Genomic DNA, 21,014 nt, shown 5'->3' with positions numbered 1-21,014 from the left:
TCAAAATATGCTGTATAAGATGTTTAATATCCAATAGGCTATAATGTAATTGATGATATAAATAGTACTTAAAATAATTTTGTATAGTTATACATGATGGAAAAATGGAAAAAATTTTCTTTTTGATGTTATGACAGTTCATTGTAAATACATTGACAAGTAGGAAAGGGGCAGGACATTATAAGATGTATCTTCTACCTGCTCCTTTTCGAACAGAAAAATTTTGCATGTCACATGGGCATAATAATTTGTTTCATATTTTATTTCTTAAGTTGTTTCATTCCATTTATTTATTTTATTTTCTTTTTGATTGTTTTAAAGTCTGTTCGAAATAAATAAATAAATAATAAAAAAAAAAAAACAAAACGGAGAATATAAACCAACTACTGTGATTTTGGTTTTCCACATAAAAGATAAATAAATTTGACTCTCTTGGCTTCCCGTCCGTTTCTGCTGCTGCTGCTGGGAATTTGCCCACATCTGGATTTGAATCTTGTTGTGGAAGTTGGAGTGTGGGGGGGAAGAGGGGGTTACCGCGGGTCACGTGACAGCTTTTGCGAGCCCTGCGTTCCTGTGTGGGTGTGCGTCGCAGGACGGTGACAAACCCCTTTTGTTTCTATGAAGACGTTTTCCTTGGAAGCGACAGTGACAGCTGCAGAGCAACTGACAGGGAGGGGGGCAGTTATAAAGAAAGAGGGGAGTATTTAGCATATTTGACATGCAGACCACGGGTTGCTGTGTGCAACAGTTGATGGGAAGAGAGAGGAAACTGTTCCTGCGAGTTCAGAGAGAGAAAACTGCAGAAGAAGAAGAGGAGAGACACTTGAGAAGAACAACAAAACAAAGAGGTTTAAAGGTTCCCTGTCTGGGCTGCAGGTTGCCATGTCTGTGGGTATCCCCCTTCTGACGTGGGTGTTTTTCTGAGGGACCCTCCTCTCCGCCGGATTGGGTTTCAGCGAAGTCGCAGACGGGAATGCACAAGTGTGTCCCGCGAATATCCCTGCACCGTTTCCATGTCTGCTCTCCACCTCCAGCAGCCGGGAATCCTTTAAAGACGGGCGTAACTCTGGCAATGGAGGCAAGGGCAGAATGAAAACACTGAAACTCCGGCCGGACTCAACTTCCTCGTGAGCCGACCGCCCGGACTGTCGCTTCAGGGGGAAAACAGGAGAGCCAGCTTATTACTGATAAGCCTCTTTCTCTGTTGTGGTCGCAGTCCCACCCCCTCTCTCTTTTCTTTGACTCTGTATCCCTTCACATTGTTTTTTTTTTTTTTTTTTTTTTTTTTGGAGCCTCGGAGAGGCGGAGGTGGTTTTCTTCCAGACTTTTAAATGGGGATTACAAATCTGGGAATAATGTAGCCATCTCACATGGCCGGATTCCTGCTCGTTTTCCCTTGCGCTGCCAAATCTGCCTTCTGTTGCAATGGCTGTTTGATTATCTGCTGCCTGCCTGAAGGAAGCGCTCATCCTGGCTGTTATTGGATATGAAAGCATTTTAATTCACCTCATTTTTTATTTTTCTCATTAAATCAGAGGCAGAATATCTGTTGCTGCTCAGCGTGGGATAATCAGCTGCATCACAGCGTTCAGCTAATTTTTTTCTTGTTAATCCCCCTCTGCACATCTTTTCCTCTCTCTCACAATTTGCCTCTTACTCTCCCTTTTTTTATTCTGGAGTAAAGGAAATCAGTTTGATTGGAGCACTTCCTGTGTTTTAATACCAGTGCAGGAAGCAGAACAAACGGAGCTGAATTCAAACACAAACAGCAAGAGGGGGAGGGACACAGAAAGAGAGAGAGAGAAACGGTGGGGGGGAGAGCGAGAGGAAATAGGGAGATTTTTTTTTCTTTTTTAGCAGCTGCAAACCATTTCAGCTGTGTAGAGGGACAGAAAAGAGCGAGGAAAGCTGGGAGCAACCACGTTTAGTGGAGAAAAAAGGAGAAGCTGCGTGGCAGTCTGGCAACGTGTCCTGGGATTGTTTGCCGGTTTATTGGGGAAAGACTCTTCCTGCAAAGCGAAGCTTGCACCGGAGCTGCAGAGGGGGTTTGTCTGGGACTTTGCCCTCTGGATACGGTCCCACGACTTGCAGCTCTACCACCTATTTTCTCTCTCCAGCCCCTGACGCCCCCTTTCACTCCAGCCTCACCCCTCCAGGAGCCTGCCTGCTTTCCATCTACTGTACCAGCTCTCCCCTGCAGCTGCAGACGAAAGAAAAACGTGGAGATAAAAGAACTGACGAGGGATTTCTTGACCTCTTTGTTTGGATTTAGCCTTTTTGGGGGGGATGCTGAACTGCAAAAACGATGGAGTTCATTTTCTTTCACTGGAAGAATGAAGAGACACAAATTTCCTCCTGAGGAAAGTTTTGGATTGCAGTTTCTTGAATCAAAAAGACATCCATTTGTTTATTGGGTTTTTCATTTTGTCCATTTTTCCTCATGAAACAAATGTCGTCTTCAGTTCATTCAGAGCACCCCACGCAGCCTTTCTTTTATATAACCAAGAGTGGGTTTTCACACCTTAAAAGGAGAGTTTTGCACTTCTCTGCCTGCCTCTAGCTGCAACTGTTAAAGTTGTCTGAGTCCTCTGCCTCTTTTCCTGTTGTTTGAAGAAAGACGACCAGAAAGGAAGGAAGGAAGGAAGGAGCTGGACAGGGAGGAAAAATGGAGAAGTTGCTCTGCATATTTTGAGATATGAAGTAGAGGAAAGTGGACTGTTGTTCTGACAGCAAAACAAAGGAACCTTATCGTTCTTCGCTCACGTTGGACCTCTCAGACATGGGGATGCTGGATGCCGTTTTCCATCCTCCATGTCTTCATCTCTCTGCCTCTCTCATTCTTACCAGCCTTTAACGTAAACAGTGCAGCTGATTAATATGGTGTCGAGGGGGTGGGATGTCTTACTCGCTCTCTTGTTGATGCCACAATGCATCCCTGACAGACCGAGGAAATGCTCGACTGTTGAAGTGACTTAGCAGGAACGTAAGAATGCAGAGTTGAGGTTAAACTGTTGAGAAATGAAGTAATTTTTTTAAGAATGTGAAGCCTGAAGGATTTGCTCAATTGCAGCCACATGGACTGTTTTAATTTTGTGGATTATCTGTGGGACTGTTTCTTTTTTTAAGTTTTTTTCTTGAAGTGCCACTTTAGATCATAATCACGAGGGAATTTTGGTGAAAACAAAATGGGGAAGCCCCTGAGCCGTCCGGACTGTCTGAGGCAGAGTCCCCGCTGCCTTGGGAAAGGTGATGAGGACGAGGCGTACATAGAGGACTGCTACGTCCCTCAGCGATCCATTTATGACACAATGCGGATCAATGAACAGATAGACCAAGGGACCAAACTGTGCCAACCTTCAAGGAGCACCTTAGGCTCTGGCGGAGAAGTAAGGGGAGAAGGAAGTACCTTATCCAGCAACGGCACCATCGGAGCTGACCTTGGAGGTGTTTTTGTCTCCAGAGGTGGAGATAACCCAGGGGGAGTGAAGAAACTAGATGAGAGGGTAATTTTTGATGCCTTAAAGCTGACTGGTGATCTTAAGATAATGTCTCCGCCAGTCGGAAGTTCAGGTTTGCCCCTTGCTCCGTCCTCATCCGGAGCTGGGGGAGTGGTTGCCGTGGTCAAGAGGCGACATCAAGGTGGAGACAAGAAGGACAATCCAAACCGACGATCTTGGAAAGCTTTCATGCACCCAAGTTTTCCTGAGTTTGCAGAAAGACTTGAATTCTCTGCTGTCGATGGGGCAGAGAAACGATCATCTGGAGCAGGGATTCCTCTGTCTCCTTTCCAACAGATTCCCTCTCAACTCCCCCCATCCACTCCCACATCTTCCACACCTTCATTACCTCCTTACACTCCCTCCCCTCTGTCATCCGCACCCCAGACTCCTTCAGTCTCCACTCCACCAGCTCTGACACCCGCGGTTAGCCCCCAGCAGCATCCTCTCAGCAGGCAGAAGCAGGTTAATCCTTTACTTCTGAAGCAACAGAAACAGAGTCATGTGGTGTCTTCTCCTTTGAAGGAACAATCGCCTGCTATCAGCCCAACGCAAGGCCCCCATCCGTCTGGAAAAATACCACAGCGCAGCCCCTTAAAGCCTCGACAGACGCACAGCAAACGAGAGGAGCACAGACGGACTGCGAGCTCTTCTAAAGCTGGAATCAGACTCATCCCTGAAGAGGCTTTTGAAGCTGTGAAGACCTCAGATTCAGAGAGGGACTCACCTCTTTTGGATCAGGACCATGGTGATAGTGCTCCTCTCATACCTCCAAAACCTGTCTTCTGCCCCCCAACCAAAGCGCGCACCTGGCCTCGGAGTATAACCACAGGAAAAAGGACTCAGGTTGGCCTGAGATGCAACTTACCCACACTTCCTCCTTTGCCTCCTCTACTGGGTGAGGATAATGCCACAGACGAGGAGTCTCTTTATCTGTTAGACCCCCCATCTCCTTACCTGAAGGAGGAGGAAGATGGTTTAGCTTATGGAGGCCTTCCTCTGTCACCCTGTATCAGTCATGAAGGAGAGGAAGAGGGGCTGCTTGGATGGGGCACTCAGGGTGGCGAGCTCCGAGAACGCACCGCATCCGAACTCAAATTTGAGGAGGATGAGCGTAGGATACTTGAGGAGCTCGAAGAGGAAGGGGAAGACGATTACAGGAAAACAACTAAGGAGGAAGAGGCCTGGAAAAGAGAAAGGGAGCGAGCTCTAAGAGAGGAAAGAGAGTGGGAGGCAGTTCTGAAACTGGAGAACAGGGAGATAGTTGACCAGTGTTGGGATAGGGAAACACTGGAATCAGAGGGATGGGATTTAACAGGCTCTTCCGGACATTGGCCTGTGCTGACGCCCCCTACTGGGTTTGGAGGCCCTGGGGCCCCCAGCACCTCACCGTCCCCCAGCTCAGGAGCGGAGTCAGACTACCTCTTCTTAGAGCTAGAGAGGCAGTGTCGAGAGGAAGAGGGGGAGGAGGGAGTGGAGATGAGTGTCGACCCGGAGCCTATCTGTGATCCCTACACTCTGCCTTGTTTAGAGGAAGAGGAGGAGGAGGAGGAAGAAAAGACTTGTGGGACTCTTCCTCTGGATTCAGTTCACTCTGCAGACCCTGAAAGTGTTGAATTTGATTCTGTGAAAACTGAAGAAAACTCTGAATCAAATTTGACTGAGCACATAAAAGAAATCCTAAACTGGAAAGATCATGAAAGGGAGCACGGCTTCATAGACGAAGAATGTGACTCTGAATATAATGAGGATAAGACGAAGGTAGAGGAGGAGGACAAAAGTTACCCGACCGACTCTGCTCTCGGTCAACAACTGGAGTCGGACTCCAGTGAGGTCCAAACATCCCATCCGGAAAAAACTGAGATCAGTACAGTTTCTCGGACAGATTGTGGGCTTGAAAAGCCTTCACAGACTGAAACAGACCTGGACAGCGGGGCGTCGTCTGAGCATGATGGGGAAGATTATGATGAGCCAACTTCCTCTCCATCTCAAAGACCTTTGAACCCGTATGCAGAGGAGGAAGAAGAGAGAAGAGAAGAAAACGCCGATTTGGGAACAGAGTGGGATCAATCTGAGCCATGTTTGGATAGCAAAAAGGGAGCTTTCACTGATGACTCCCTGGAGCCTCCGCTCCTCACTGAATGTACACAGGATGCTGTAACTTCCGGTCAAGAAGCAGCAGTCCCTCCATGTGCAAGCAGACCTTTAACAGAAACAAGTGTTGACCCAAAAGAGGGATCCTTTGTGTCTGAGAATGTAGCCTCAGGATCGTCTGAGCCTGAGCAAGTCCCAGTTTCTGAAACTAGAACAGACGTGATTGTCAGCATCCCTGAATCAGACTCAGCACCTCCATCTTCATCCCCTCGGCAAAAATCTGACTCCTGTGGTGCAGGTTTGGATGCTGGAGACTCCGAGGCCTTTGTCACCTCAGATAGCTTTGTTTACCTGGCCGTGTCTGTGCCTCCCCAGTGCTCCAGTGACTGCCCCCCCTCTCCGGTTGTGGACTCCTTCCCCCCCAGTCCCATTTCTAAGCCACCTTGCTACCATGACCCAGAAGAGGTGGAGGATGGATCAATCCTTTCTCCTGATAGTTTTGTTTACCTGGCTGCCCTTGAACGGCCCCAACCCGGTCCTTCGGAGGGCGGCTCAGCTTGCGAGGATACTCAGGAGCTTGACTTGGACTCGTACTCCGAGGGGACCCAATCCGGTGTGGACGGGGTCGAGTTTGTCCTGGGCTCAATGACCGGCGACAGCGACTGGGAGTCGGACAGCTCTGCCCCAGACTTTACCCCCGTTATTTCAAGTGACACCACCTGGGATCAGCTTGAACCAGGCCTACTGCAAAGCCTGTTCTCCCAGACGGAGTTAGGTCAGATACAAGCATGTGGGCCCCAGGATGAGGGGCCCCAAACAGAGGCTATGCATTCCTCACAAGCAGATCAGAGCACTGAAGAAGAGAGAGAATCTGCGTGTTTGGACACAGACTCCCATCTGGAGGTAAGTTTTTACTTTTAGTCTGATCATTAAGGTTTTTGGTATTCAGCTGTCGGATGCAGACGTGAGAATGTGGAAGCAAAGGATGTCAACTGATGTAGACATGGTGTGGAAAATGTATGGGAGGGGTGCTAAAGTTATCTAGACGCCATAATTAGCTGGTTGGCTTTCAGTCGAGCTTTAGATTGATGCAACAAGGGTGCTACTTATAGGCCTGTGGGGTTAGTGTGTGTGGGGGGGTGCATTTTAGTCAGAATGGGGGTTATTGTTAATATGCATTAGGGCTGCAAGTGACAATTAATTGATTAATCAGATTTAAAAAATTGGCACCTTCTACAGATTTTTAATTGAACCATTTAAGCCTTTTCATACTATGCTAGAAATACATTAAAGATGAAAATAAATGAAAAATCAATTTCTTTATAAAATAAGAGAGGTAACATTTTATTGCCTAAAATATAATAACATTTATTTAGTAAATCTGAACCAGCTGAAGCTAAAACAGTTAGAACTGTTAAAATTGAGTTTTGGCTAAACCCTCTTTACAGACAACGGTGTGTTTGTCTTCAATGCATTTTTTACAGCTTTGGTTTAATTACTGCTCTCAATATATTGATTTTTTTCAGCAAATTACCTTATTAAGTATATATGCTCCAGTTAGTGATTAACTGGAGCATATATAGATATATACAAATACTAAATTATTTGATTATGTCAATATTTGATTAATTGCAATACTCCGATTAATCATTTCAGCCCTAATATCCATCCACATACTTGTGGTTTATTACTTGTTTGTTCCTGCTCATCCAATTTGCAAGGCTTTGTTGTTTCACAGAACATTTTGACACGTTTTGGACTGACTTTGAGCTTCCCATTGTGTTACTTGGTGCGTAGCCACAGTGTCTACAGGTTTACTGATTTACAGGGTAGGTAAATGAATATAATGTATTCTGTAACCAACCTACCCATTGTTGTCACTCCCCTTTTTCCCTGAAGTATGTGAGCTGCAGGTAAAACATATTGTTTGACAGACTGTCAGATTTGCTTTGTTTGAACGGTGTTTTTATTGGTCTTTTTTTATGAAGAAGATGTGTTGTAGAAAATTTCCAGAGAATTTCTCTGTTGTTGGAAGTATTTCCTATGGTAAAGTTTCTCCTACCATGGCTGTGGCTGGACGCCATTCTAAAAATGTCCCCATGGCAGATAAATATAATTATTTCTGTATGCTGAGGGCCTGAATGATTCAATCAGTGTTTAATCACATTATATTTTCCATTAGTTGCTCGCCTGGACTCTATATTCGTGTCAAAGGGAAGCTGTTATTTTTGTTTTTTATTATTAGCTCTGCTGGTTTATCTGCTCTGGCTTCAGTTTAATGCAATCAGGTATCAGCTCCACCTTTACTGAGGGCTGCAGCGAACATGAATGACCAATTTCTCTCTCAGTGCGATACGATATTCTCCGTCTGATCAGGAATGAGTCAATTCACAGCCGGGTAAAACAGCAGATAAATGGATTGAGGGTTTTGCTTTGGTCTGTAATAGAGCTTAGTTTAGACTCAATGAAAGCTCTTGATTTACTGACCCGTCTCTGTTCCAGCCCTCACCTTTGGTGAGGAGATGCGGGTCAGGACCAAACAAACATAAATCTGGACACAAAGCAGCTGAAAAGAACTTCATCTGCAGGAGGAGCAGGGATTAGAGAAGAGATGAAGAGTTCAGATTAGAGATGAAGGTCCTCCTCAAAACAACCAGCTGGGTGATTTGGGGGATTTTAAGGTGGACGGATGGACGGACGGACGGACCAGTGTCTACTACTTTGTTTCTTCAGGTTCAGGAATAATGGATGAGACATTTAAAACTTTCAGAATTTTGTGACAGTTTCCAGAAAAACTTGATCAAGTGCTTTTATTTTGAATAAAAAAAACTTTTTCATTTTTTTTAAAGCATAAAATTAAGTTTTCAGCCCTGTCCGTCCGTCCGTCCATCCATCTGTCCATCCAGTCATCCAGCCCTGTCCTTTCTGTTTGTCTTAGAAACCAACAAAGTAAAAATCACCCAAATCCTTCCCAACCCCAGTTCTTTTCCCTAATTGTAACAGTAGTTGATTTGTAACCTGGACTCTTGTATGGAGTCCATCAGAAAACATTTGGCCTTGATGAAACTCTCTCTGTCCTCGCTTGACTCCTCCGTCCCGTCCGGTTCCCCTCCCCCACGCCCGGTGGTTTGTGGCAGAGATAAGGAGGTGAGAAATAAATCCTGCGGCTCTGCATGAGGAGGTTCTGCCTCTGCCAACACCATCTAAACAAACAGCCTGCTAAGTAGTCTGGGGAATATAAACTTAGATTTCAGATAAGCGCGTGCCACAGCTAACACTCTGAGGCCGGGACGCTGTAACATGCTGCTGCTGTAATCCATTTTATCAAATAATCACATATTTGGTGGTTAAATCTGAATTTATTTTGAAAATCTGGATTTTTTCACCAATACTCTTTGGGATCCATAATTCAGAGTGATGCCAGAGCCTCCAGGGCGGCCATCTTGTTTTACAGCTTCTATTTGGACTTTTAGCTCAAGTCAACTCTATGATAGAATATTAGGGCCAATCTAAGATTTAAATTACAAGACTAAAGTCATAATATTACAACAATACAGTCGCTGTAATACAACAGTAAAGTTGAAATAATGCAAGAATGAAGCGTTTGTATTACCAGAATAAAGACGTAACATTAGGAGAATGAAGTAGTAATTTTATGAGAACTTTAACATGGAAAATAACCAAAATAAAATGAGGATTTCTGAGCATCTTGTGACGTTATATTTTGGTGGCAGTTTTAGATAAGGAAATACTTTAAATTTAAACATAGCATCAAATTATTTTCAACAGCGGAACAGCAGGACTTTCACAAAGAAATTGGTGAACTTCTTTGGGAAATTTATTTTCTCATAATTAAAAAAAATTGTGGTCTGGTCCTACAAGTTCATTGTACAAGTAACAGAATTGAAAATATTTTCTGCTATTTCTAATTTCTTTTTAATAAAACAAAAATGTGAATGGAAATTGGCTCTAGTATGATTAAAAAACTTAAGATTTTATGCAAACAATTGAATCTATGTCAAAGGAAGAACCACAAACTAAGAAAAAAAATCTGATATTGTGGGACAAAATCTGTAGATTTTATTTTTAATTCATATTGCCCAGCGCTATTCTTCAGCTTTGTGGGCAAACCAAAAATATTCAGCCAAGCAGGAATCCCTCAGACCGGATAAAGTGACGGATTGGGAAACACTGGAACAAGCAGCAGGACTCTGGATTATCATGGATCTCGTTTTAAAGCACAGTTTGTCCACAGACGGAGGGACAGACGGACAGATGGACTGGCTTTCCGTCCCGTCCGATGAAGTGAAGCGTGGGAACATGCAGCACAGCCAGACCGACCGATGGCAGGCGAATCTGAAATGTTTCTGCCTGAAGCAGCTGCAACTCTAAAGTCCTCAAATCTGGACCAATTTAGGCCAATTAAAACCATCAGCTGAGATCTGCAGAAAATTTAACATTCTTGTTACTCTGTGGTATTTATTGGAGGTTTAAATCTGGTGGCATTTTCCTAGAGATGGCCGATAAATAGATTTTATTGATTAATAAAATTTTGGATCTTTAAAGATTTAATTTTTGAATAGCATAGCATTGGATAGCATGATTTTGTCTCCAGAAAACAACCCAAACACTTTAAAAAAATCACCCAAAAAAATGAGCCGTTTCTAAAACTTTTGGGAAATAGTCAAAAGTCAGCAGGAACTGCGACGTTACCTAGCAACCCCAGCAATGCCCAGTCCGTTACCTAGCAACCCCGCACATTTGGTCAGCTGGTTTCACCGCTGTATTCGCAGTACAATGGCTACTGGAAAAGATAAGTGTTTCGTTGTTGACTTACCATCCAGAAACCACTTGCCCTATTCTTGCTGGTTGTGCAGGAAGCCCCATTGATGCTTTTCAAACATGTACGGTTGTATAATTGCGCATCTGTTTGCAGCCATTTTCACGTTCGAGTGCAAACGTTGAGTTTGGGGGGCGTGGCCAGCATCACCTTATTTGGATTTAAAATGACAGAGGCCCTAAACCACATCTAAAATTTCAATAGCTAAGAATGACTTTGTGCAAAAAAAATTTAAGATTTAATATTCAAGAACGTGTTTCGTATATTCCATAGAAATATCCAAACCTGTTAAAGGAAGCATCATAGTCACCTGTAGACAAAAATTCTTGCAGCCTGGCCCTAATATTTTGTTCTACAATTTACAGAAGGGATGATGGAAATAATTTATTTTTTAGAAAATAAACCCCGAAAAAATAGATTGAAATTAGATCTGGTAAAAACAGTATCTAAGATTTTATTTTACGTTCTTTGCTTTTAGCGTTTAGAGCATCACAAGCAGGAGCTGCAGGTCGGCGGCTCCAACGTTGGTTTTGATTGATGTGGTAATTCTGGTTCTGAGAGATCCGCCTCCGGGATGAAAACTGGAAAAAGATGGAGGCAAGCAGGAGATGAAAGCAAAATGATGCAGCAGGTAGTTTAGTTTTTCTTTTATTGGCACTTTATTTGTTTAAAAATGCTTCTAATAATAAAACCTGAACATCCACCCAGAAAAGCGAAAGGTATTCAGGTAGATGAATCATGCTGGAGAAAATCCAACCTCAGAGGAGGGAAACAAAATCTGGCCGGACACCAGATGTAAAGGAAGGTTCCAGCCAACTGGGCTTGAATGCAGCTCATATTTGCATGAGATTTGTATCTGTTTGTTGATGTCGGGCGTCGCTTTCAAATGGGATTTATTAAACCATTAACCCCTTCCATCCCAGAGAGCGAGAGAGACAAAGCCTCACTGGCAACAAAGTCAAAGTTTTCCCAGCTTGCGGTTAGTTTAGAAGTCTTTTCCTTCCTCGATCCAGGAAAGAGAGGAAGGAGTGAAGGACGAGAGTGGTAGAGAGGAAGAGGACGAGGCAGCAGCAGCAGGAGGAAGAGGAGGAGGAGTGTGGTGTAGGCAGAGCCGTTTCTGGCTGCCATGTTGCTGGCAGGAGAAACACCTCAACCTCGCTGCAGAAAAATTCACTTTTCCTTCTGGTCTGAAGCTTGTTGCTCAGAAACGAGCGAAGATCTCAGAGAGGCAAAACATAAAAAGAATGTTTAGTTTGACTTCTTCAGTGATTTTACTCTTAAAACATGTATTTCATGTCAAATATTCATCCAGAGGGCTTATGAAGATGGTTCATTTTTTGCTTTTTATTGCATCTGGTTCAAAAACTGGATGTTTTCCCCTCGTCTTGCCTGATTCAAGTCATACTATCCGAATACCTTCAAAGAGTCAACAGATCTTTGGTAGCAGTCCATCTTACAACGAATGTGTGGCGGCCTCTGACTGAAGACTGTTGCTTTCAGTCAGACAGCATAATGACATGCTAACAGCTAAGAAAGCTGAGCAGGCAGTCGTTGAAGTAGGGGATAAGATGCGTATAACACGCTGGTTGGCTCCTTTTTTGGGCTTGATTCAGTTGCCCGTTATGATAGATAAAAGAGATGGTCTGAACTTCCTCCTCCTCTCTCTTTTCTCCTCCTCTGGGATTTGGGGTCGTAGTTCAGGTATTATTATAGCCTTTGAGATGCTAATCAGCTGCTCCCAGATCTAAAAACATCAAATCCAAAGTGAAATGTAAATGGAGTAGTTGATAAACAATCGTTTTCATGCTTCTGCACAACAATATGCTTCTTTCAAAATCCGAAATAGGCCTAAAATATGTATTTAATTAATATATATTAATACACGTTACTATTTATTAATGTTTTATTTCTCTACTCTGGGTTTACAATACTGAGATTTGATATATGGAGTGTTTGGGAAAGCTTTTAAATCAGCTTGTTTCTTGTCGTAGCATCAGCTGCATTACTGTTGTTTTTTTTTAGCTCATAAACAGATGCAAAAACATCTGGTCTGTTGACCAATCATGGCTTCCTCTGCTAACTGCTGCAGTAACCTGATAACACGGATGCATGGCGATTATTTTAAAAATGTTAAGGCGTTCAGTGTGATCACTTCCACACAGTAAACCTGATTAGTGTTTTCATTAGTGTCTAGATAGTGTTCACAGCCCCTGTTAAAATAAGGTCTTTATGATTTTAAGGGAAAATATGGAAAGTAAAAAAGGTACGTTGGGCTGAAATAAACAATGTTTGGAGCCTATTTAATATCCGTTTCTGCATTCTGGCTTCTTTACTGGGAATCCATCTGTCTGAGGACATCTCTGCCACTTCCTGGTTCATAATTTCACACAAAAGGTCTCCAGTCTCTTTTAAACGTTTTTTGCATTAGGATGAGGTGGTTTTTCAACCGTCCTGAAATTTGGATATTTCGGAAAACTCCAATGGAAACACTGGAATTTGAATACATCTCATGTAATTGTTTACATCTGTCGCTGCCATGTTTTTCAATGACTTATCACGTCAACAAACGTATTCACGTCTGATTTTAATTACATTTTTTATTTAATAGAAACACTATCATGGTGAAATTGTGTTCATTATGACATTTTCAGAATATTTCAGAATAAAAGCTTTACTAGTCCTATAAATGACATCTTATCTGTCTGAACAACTTTGGTACTACTTAGTAGGAAATGGTTAATAAACGTTAGTTTAGGGTTTGCAAATTCGCACCAGGATTATTGCAGGTTTTTTTGTCTTTATTCTTAAAGATTTTATTCATGAAATCGTACAGGACTTCACATAAAAAGGGAAAATAATTTTATAATTTGTTTGTTTTTACGTCACACTGAGGAGTTTTTGTTCTTTACTTTGTCTGGAAGGATGTTTGATTTCTCGTTTTGTCCACAGATTCAGGCATGAATCACAGAAATCAATTTAAAAAAGACATCTAGACTGTAAAAACCTGAAGAAAAAAAAAGTTTGCACCTGTTTGGCAAACAGGAGACGCTCCACCAGCTGCTCTCTCAGTCAGTTTTCCTGGTTTTTAGCCTCATTTCAGAACTGGAAACGGTGCTGGTTTGCGGTCCAGATACTGGTTGAGTCAAAGAGGAGTGGAGAGGGAAGAAAATGAAGGGATGGCCAGATTGAGAAAGGAAGTGGAAAAAGGTGGAACGATGAGCAACGAAGTGAGGAAGAGGATGACGGTGAAGTGAGCTCAGCTCGGAGCTGCGTGGTTTCTGCTGGCGGAGGTGGGAAGAATGACAAGTATGTGGGAATTTTTCCAGAGCTGTGGTTTATTCAAACACTCCGAAGTGGCGGCGCAGAGAAAAACCAGAGCATGAGTAAAAAAGGAATAAAACTGCATTTCTATACATCCTCGTATGTCGATGACATACAGAAGGGCTTGATTTATTTTCCCTCTCCGTTGCGCCGTATCTTAGACACACGCATGTCGGGATAGGGCGGAGGGCTGAGGGGTCACGGCTGCAGCCATTGTTGTTCTGGCCGACAGACTTCCTGTTCCAGGCAGCTGTGACGCCCAACGCCACCATCCAGGGACAAAAACACACAAAAGCTGCTCATTCACGCTCCGTCCTGCACACACTCGTACCTGTGGAGCTTTTTACCCCAAACCTGGCATGAAGGCTGCAGCTGTGTTTTATTTAAGCCAGATGAGCCGAGGTGTGAACTGATTATGACCCTCTGTGGAGAATCAGAAACACTCAACAACTTCCAGAGCATCTGCACAGGCCGGCCCAAGGCATAATGCGAGTTAAGTGGCTGTTTAACGGCCCAAACACCACCGAGGGCCCCCAAGAGCACCAAGCTAGCATGATTAAAATTTAGATATATTTAAAATATTAAATAATAATAGCTAAATGCTATTACATATGGAAAAACAATTAGTTGATTTTATAGTTGTTGCACAAATAATATTAATATCGTCCTGTTTTCTGCTTCCCCTAAGCAAAAACACAAAATCTTACCAAGGTTTTCTGATCTTGTTACTAGTGCAAATATCTTAGCACACTTGAAATAAGACAAAACTAACTCATAAGTAACTTTTCAGCAAATATAGGGGCTTAATTTAAGTCAAAAATTCCTTAATATTGATGAAAAAGTTCTTTCTTTTGATTTCCATGTGTTTTCCATCATTGAATTCACATTTTCAGAATCTGTAAATAACTCAAAACACCCAGAATAAACTTGATCATGATTTACAAAACTGCATCACCTCATTGGAATGAACAGAGAAGACGACAATAAGAGACTAATATTTCCACCAATTTCATGTTAGGTGGTCTGTGAGTGTTTGTTAAATGAGCTAAGTGTTCCTGAAAAAGTTGGAGAAACACTGTTTTAGTGCAAAAAGAGAGCTGGTGGTTATTAGCTCCACTTCTTCTTGCTTCTAATGACTCTAATGCTTCCAGGTATTTCCTTTTGAATACTTTAGACTTTCTTTACGGTAAAATCTGCAAATTGGTGGATTTTGGAGTCACATTCCTCAAAAAATAAGCGAATAATGTACTGCGAATAGCCGGAACCTGGCATATTATTTATGGGTTCATCTGGTTCAGATTTGATTATAGTATATGTCTAGACAATAAAATGGAATTAAAAAACATTAAAACTAATTGTGGTTGGCTGCAAAGCCAGACTAGATGGAACCAAACCTGTGTCTAAATGTTTCACTTTTACTGGGTAAAGTTAATAGACTTGAATGTGCCTAAAGCATCCTAAAAACGCCAGCGGTGGTTCTGTCTTTTCTTATGTGTCTGCTGGGTGTCGTCTCTTCAGCTCCTCATGGCTCCTATAGCTTCAGCACTTCGGCTTCAGAAAACATCTGATAAACGTCCATAACTGCCTCATGTCAGTGAAGAGGAGGGTTTTTCTGCCATGTCTGTTTTAAAACTGGAGAGAAACCACCAAGACCTGCTGTCTAACTCAGCTGACCTGATGCTTTTTCTTCTCATAAAAACGCAAAAAGTAGATATTTCTTTCTTTTTTCTAGCAAGATATTATATTTATGATTTGAAAACATGGAAATGATCCCAGAACAATCTTTAGTTTTTAATATATCCATTACATCCCACAACTAAAAGTGCTTTCCTCAGATACTCCAACTCAGACAACAGAAATGACTATTTTACCAATAATGCCTTCGAGACACAGGACCTCCTCAGAGCTGCAGTTTCCAAGCTAATGAGCTTCTACCTCACAGAGCAGCTCCTGCAGACTAGCCAGCAGCAATTAGCGAACACCTGGTGGAACTGCACATCTGCTCGTTTTAGGAGCTACTTTTCAGTAAAATGCTGGTTGAAAAAAAATAGTTAAAGGGTTAATAAAGGATCGATGTTGTGATGACTTCCTGAAGGAAGTTACATTGTTACATTACAAAGTCAAATTTCTTTAAGTCATATTTGATATTACAGCATCTTTATAACAACTGAAGGTAACATAGTTACTTGATTGCGCTATAAAATGGCACCATGTGGCTGGAAAATACATAATACTTTCTCTTTAATTACATAATAAATAAGAAAAACGCAAAGTCTTTATCACCAGAAATTAAGCCAAACCATAATGAAGTAAAATCTGAAGTAATAATCAGTTTTCTCTGACTGGACTTCTCCTCAGTGTTCAGATATTTTTCTGCTGCATGTGTGGGTTTCATCTCATGTGTGGCTGTTTGGGGTTTGGCTGCTGCAGCGCCGCAAATCACCACCATCTCTGCTTCACCCTCTGTGGGTTTGCTTTAAATGTCAGGATTTCAGCAGCTTTCGGACCCCCCTGTCCGTCCCATCACCGCAGCGGACCCCCACTCTGAGGGAATTAGTCCCAGAACCAGAATGGGAAAAAATCCTTCTGTGGTGATGTGGCGTTCCTGCTGGTCAGCTGTTGGACATAACAGGGTGAAATTATGGATTTAGCGAATTATTGAGAATAAAAAGAATGGCTTAAAGGAATCCAGCAGAACAAGTTTTATGTCAGATATTGACTATTAATATTAATAATTAGAGCTGAAACAATTAATTGCGATAAATCAATATTAGAAATAATTGTCGGCTAATTTAGTAACTGACTAATCGTTCACTTAAAGTATAGACTCTAAAAAGGCTATTTGCTGAAAAATAATGAAGCCAAAACTGTGCAATATATATATAAATTTAACATTTAATATGAAAACAAAACTTTCTCTCTAAATATGTTCTATATTTAGACAACAAATGTTAAGTTATAAAATGATTTATATTATTTGTTAGTTTGCATCTTTTGATGCATTTCTAATATTGCATAAAAAAGCTGAAGTGGTTAAATGAAAATTCTATGAATGAATTTTTTTATCTGATTAATTAATGTTCAGAATGATCAGTTGCCAAAATAATCGTTAGTTGCATCCTGATTAATAATAATAAAATCTTAAAATAGACACAAACCAATTAAACATATTATTTCCCAAAGCAAGTTTTTGCCAGGTTGAGTTTGAAATTTTTTGAGAAATGAAAATGATAGTTGCATCATATTTAACTCCAGATTTAGAATCTTAATTTTTCTCTATTTATCCAAAAAATGTCTTTGTTTGTTTTGCTGCAGTTAACTAAACATTAAGGATGTTTATTTGGATCCGGTTTTATTCTAACAGGTACTTTTCCAGTTTAAAGTTTCTAAAGTGTCATCTCACATGGTTCTCTGGTCTGTTTTTGAGCCAACTGGTGTTTAGTTTACAGCAGACTTATTTCTAGACCAAACGTTCTGATTGGTGGAAAACGCTGCCACCAAGTCAGAAATGACTTTTCTTTCTAAAATATCCTGGTATTCTGAAAAGTGACGTTTACCAATTTGTGGTCATTTCTGCAACACTTAACCATTAAAATCCAAGAAAATTATGAACAATTTTACAGCATTGCAATATTTTCTTGCTTGTTTTACCCTAAACAAGGCGGATGAGGTGCAGATTTGCTCGTTAAGTGGCTGTAGGTGGAATGTTTGTGTCAGTGAGACGAGCCTTTTGTCTGGACGTATTTGGTTTCAGTTTTATTACGGCAGAGGAGACGAGTTGGCTGCTGCTGGGTGTTTCCCAGCCAGCCCAGTGAAGTCTGGTTGTCTTTAGTGTCTGACGGCTGTTCCCATTGTCATCCCAACATGGCTCCCAGTCTTATCTGTATGTGTGTGTGAGTAATGTGACCAGACAGGCGACGTTGTGTGTGTGTGTGTATACTTTATAAATGTCTGTGATGAAGTCCAGAATAAGTGTGTGTGTGTGTGTCGAGTCAGCCTTTTCCAGCCAGCTACTCACTCATCCTGAAGTCTAATCCCCCTAATCCGCCTCCCATCCCATTTTTTTTTAATTCCTCCTCCCTCGTTGTTCCAGTTCCCTTCCTGTCTCCCAGTATTCACACTTCCTCAGATCCAGTTGCTTCTAAATGTAGCTACATATTGTTGTCATGCAGACTAAATGTACACTTCATTACTGAACCTTGATCATAATATTTCTCTATTAAGTTGTCAAATATTGGTTCAGTTAACTATTTTGAGATTCGTTGACCTAAAGTAACAAAAGATTTTTTGTATTATAATCTAATCTACTACAAAATAAAAGCATGCATCAGTTTTCCAAGTCTTATTTTGACAGGAATCCCTAAATTCTCTCAATGTTTAAAACGATACTTGTCTGATTTATTACTAAACTTTCTCTGGTTGATAAATCAACTGAACCTGACTGCAGTTCCTTGTAATCAGAATCAAACAGGAATTTATGACGTTGAGCCCGTGTGGAATTGGACTGAATCGACCCAGATCGGATCAGTTTCTTTTGCGGTCATGTTTGCTGTAAATGTGATACGGTGTTTTGAATGAAACTGGAGACCATTTCAATCCAGTTTTTATAATTTGCAACTCTGAGTCCCTGTGATGGACTGTGATAATGTGGTGACTCGGGCTGCACATTATCAGCGTCAATTTATCAATAATTATTGATTAGTTTCTCTGTTTTAAGTATCTAAAAAACTGCCAAACTGGTGTCATGTCTTTCCTGTTTTATTCACTCCACTCTGTTGTTTTTAATTTTTACGGAATTATGAGAGACGATGGCAAAACTTGAAACTGCTGCTGTGCAAGTTACTCAGCAAGTTGTTGCTAAGTAACTAAAGTCTAGCAACTGTTTTGTTGCTAGGCAACCAAAGAGTGAGTGAGTTAGTAGATTCCACTAACCTAGCTTAGTGGCTAAAGCTTTTCCTCTTCCTAAATCTCTGAGAATGCTGGGGCTATCCAGTGCATATTTGATATATTGAATGTTGAATATAAGTATTATTCATTGGTATTGATCATGTCTCTATTGTGATATTTAATTTATTGTCGTCTGCAAATGGTATAAATGGAGCTAAAGGAAGCATGTCGATTTTAAATTAAATTAACCTTAAGGAACTTAATCTGTCGTCTTTGTTCACTTAGATTTATAGTTGAGAAAATCTGAACTGTTTGGAAAAACATTTGGTTTAGAAGGATGAAGAAAAAAAGCAGCATGGTAAAAAAAAGATAAATCAAGGTATATTTTTGGAGTTGCTTCCTGTCAGTTGATGTTTTTTCACTTTGTCAGGCTGTGGAGCGTGAGCAGGTGGACGGCATCCAGCCGAAGCTGCAGCACGTCAACGCCGTTGGTCAAGGCCTGATCCAGAGCGCCGCCAAGCACACCGACACGCAGGCGCTGGAGCACGACCTGGAGACCACCAACCTGCGCTGGAACTCGCTCAACAAACGGGTACGGCGCCGACAAACAAAATAAAAACAGTTAAACCCCTCAGCTTAACAAAAACCAGGCTGGTTTATTTAACTGCAATATGAACTTTGCTTCCTGAGTTTTTAATCTAATTTAATGTATTAACTTTAATAGATTACAAATTAAATAGAAGGGAAAAAGTTTCACCAAAGCTATTGTGAATAAAAACCTTTTAAAATGATTAAATTAGTTAAAATAAGAAGCATTTAGGAGCCTTAAACTTACATTAAACAATCAAAAACTATTACTTGATGCAATTTCAGTTGATTTATTATTTTTGGCAAAGTCTTAGGAAATAAAAAGTACAAAATGTAAAAGTAAAAATTTTATCCTAAAATTGAAATATCAGTTCAGCTATTTTTATACATCACAGCCTTTCTCCGTCTTGTAACATTCATCATTCAAGTTAAAGTTATTAAAGTAAATACTCACAAAAATATCTGTCTGTCGCTCCAATGATGCACCTTCATATTTAAGTTTCTGTATATTTTTCATATTTGCACAAAAGTTTTTTTTCAAATTTTCTTTTTTTTTTTGATTGAGTTCATGGTATCGAAAATAAATGTTTATCATCCCGTGCATGTCTGCTTTGTTTGAATCATCCATCCATCCTTCCATCCATTTTCTTACACCCTTGCCCCCAGTTGGGTCGGGAGGTCCTGGTTCCTCTCCAGCTAACGTTCCGGGCGACAGGCGGGGTCTCTGGATGGGTCGCCAGTCTGTCGCAGTGTTTGTATAATAATAAGTGTTTTTATCTTTTCCTTTTTGGCCTCAGGTTGCAGAACGTATCGCCCAGCTGCAAGAGGCCCTGTTGCATTGTGGGAAGTTTCAGGACGCGCTGGAGCCTCTGCTCAGCTGGCTGAGCGACACGGAGGAGCTGGTAGCCAATCAGAGGCCTCCTTCTGCTGAATACCGTGTCGTGAAGGCTCAGATCCAGGAGCAAAAGGTAAAATATGTCAATAAACTTACAAAAAATCTGTGTTTTTATTACGTTACATCTATTTTTCTGTATAGATCATTATAAAAACAATGTCTGCCAGTCCAGAGACGCACTTTTCCTTGTTAAGCCTCACATATTTCCTGTGTTTGTGCTCATGTGAGCCAGTTACAGATCAATCATGTTTGTTTACCTCTGTGACGTAAAGCGTTTCGCCGTTCAGACAGGAGAGAGAGAGTAAACAGAGAGAGCAGCTGCTGGCAGGAAACCAAACTCAGGCTGTTTGAATACAGCAACGTTGGCGATTTAAAGCTCTGAGAATCTGTTTGTTTATGAGGAAGAAGATATGAGCTGTTTTCAGGCGGCACAACATAAAATGTTTAGTTTAATGAGACAAAGGAAGAAATTATAGTACATGTGAAATAAGACAAAGCTAACTAACACATAACTTTTCAGCAACATGTATGAGCTTATTTTAAGTCAATAATTGTTTAATATTGATTAAAAATATACTTTTGTTCCATTGGCAGATAATCTCACTTATGACGAGACATTTTTTACATGTTACAACTAAAATAAAGTTTTGTCTTTTTGCAGTGTAAAACAGAAGTATTAGTTTTAAGTTTGATTTATTATTGGAAAAGAAACATTGATCCAGACATATTTAAGCTTCTTATAATCTCATCCATTAACCAAATCAACAGCAAATATGTTTCATTGTTGCCAAGTTTTATAGTGTTTGGATCAAAGTTTAAGTATCAGCTGCCAGCAGAGAGAAATCTGGTTTAGTGTCCTGTGTGCAGGCATTGTTAGAAACCTGTAGGTGGG

General features: G+C 41.2%; 1 protein-coding gene across 18 annotated transcripts in view; it reads left to right on the top strand.

The window, feature by feature from the left end:
• The window catches only part of macf1a (microtubule actin crosslinking factor 1a), a 215,483-nt gene that overhangs the window by 157,182 nt on the left and 37,287 nt on the right, over window positions 1-21,014 (top strand). For all 18 annotated transcript variants that reach the window (XM_028035332.1, XM_028035333.1, XM_028035335.1 and 15 more), the window contains 2 exons: window positions 19,070-19,231; window positions 20,025-20,195. In XM_028035332.1, the coding sequence (XP_027891133.1) occupies window positions 19,070-19,231; window positions 20,025-20,195 (333 nt within the window). The remainder of the gene's footprint in view (window positions 1-19,069; window positions 19,232-20,024; window positions 20,196-21,014) is intronic.

This window comes from Xiphophorus couchianus, chromosome 13 (assembly GCF_001444195.1).
Source record: "Xiphophorus couchianus chromosome 13, X_couchianus-1.0, whole genome shotgun sequence".
Classification (NCBI taxonomy): domain Eukaryota; kingdom Metazoa; phylum Chordata; class Actinopteri; order Cyprinodontiformes; family Poeciliidae; genus Xiphophorus; species Xiphophorus couchianus.
Note: the sequence above shows the minus strand (reverse complement) of the source record. Positions and strands in the feature narration are given on the sequence as shown.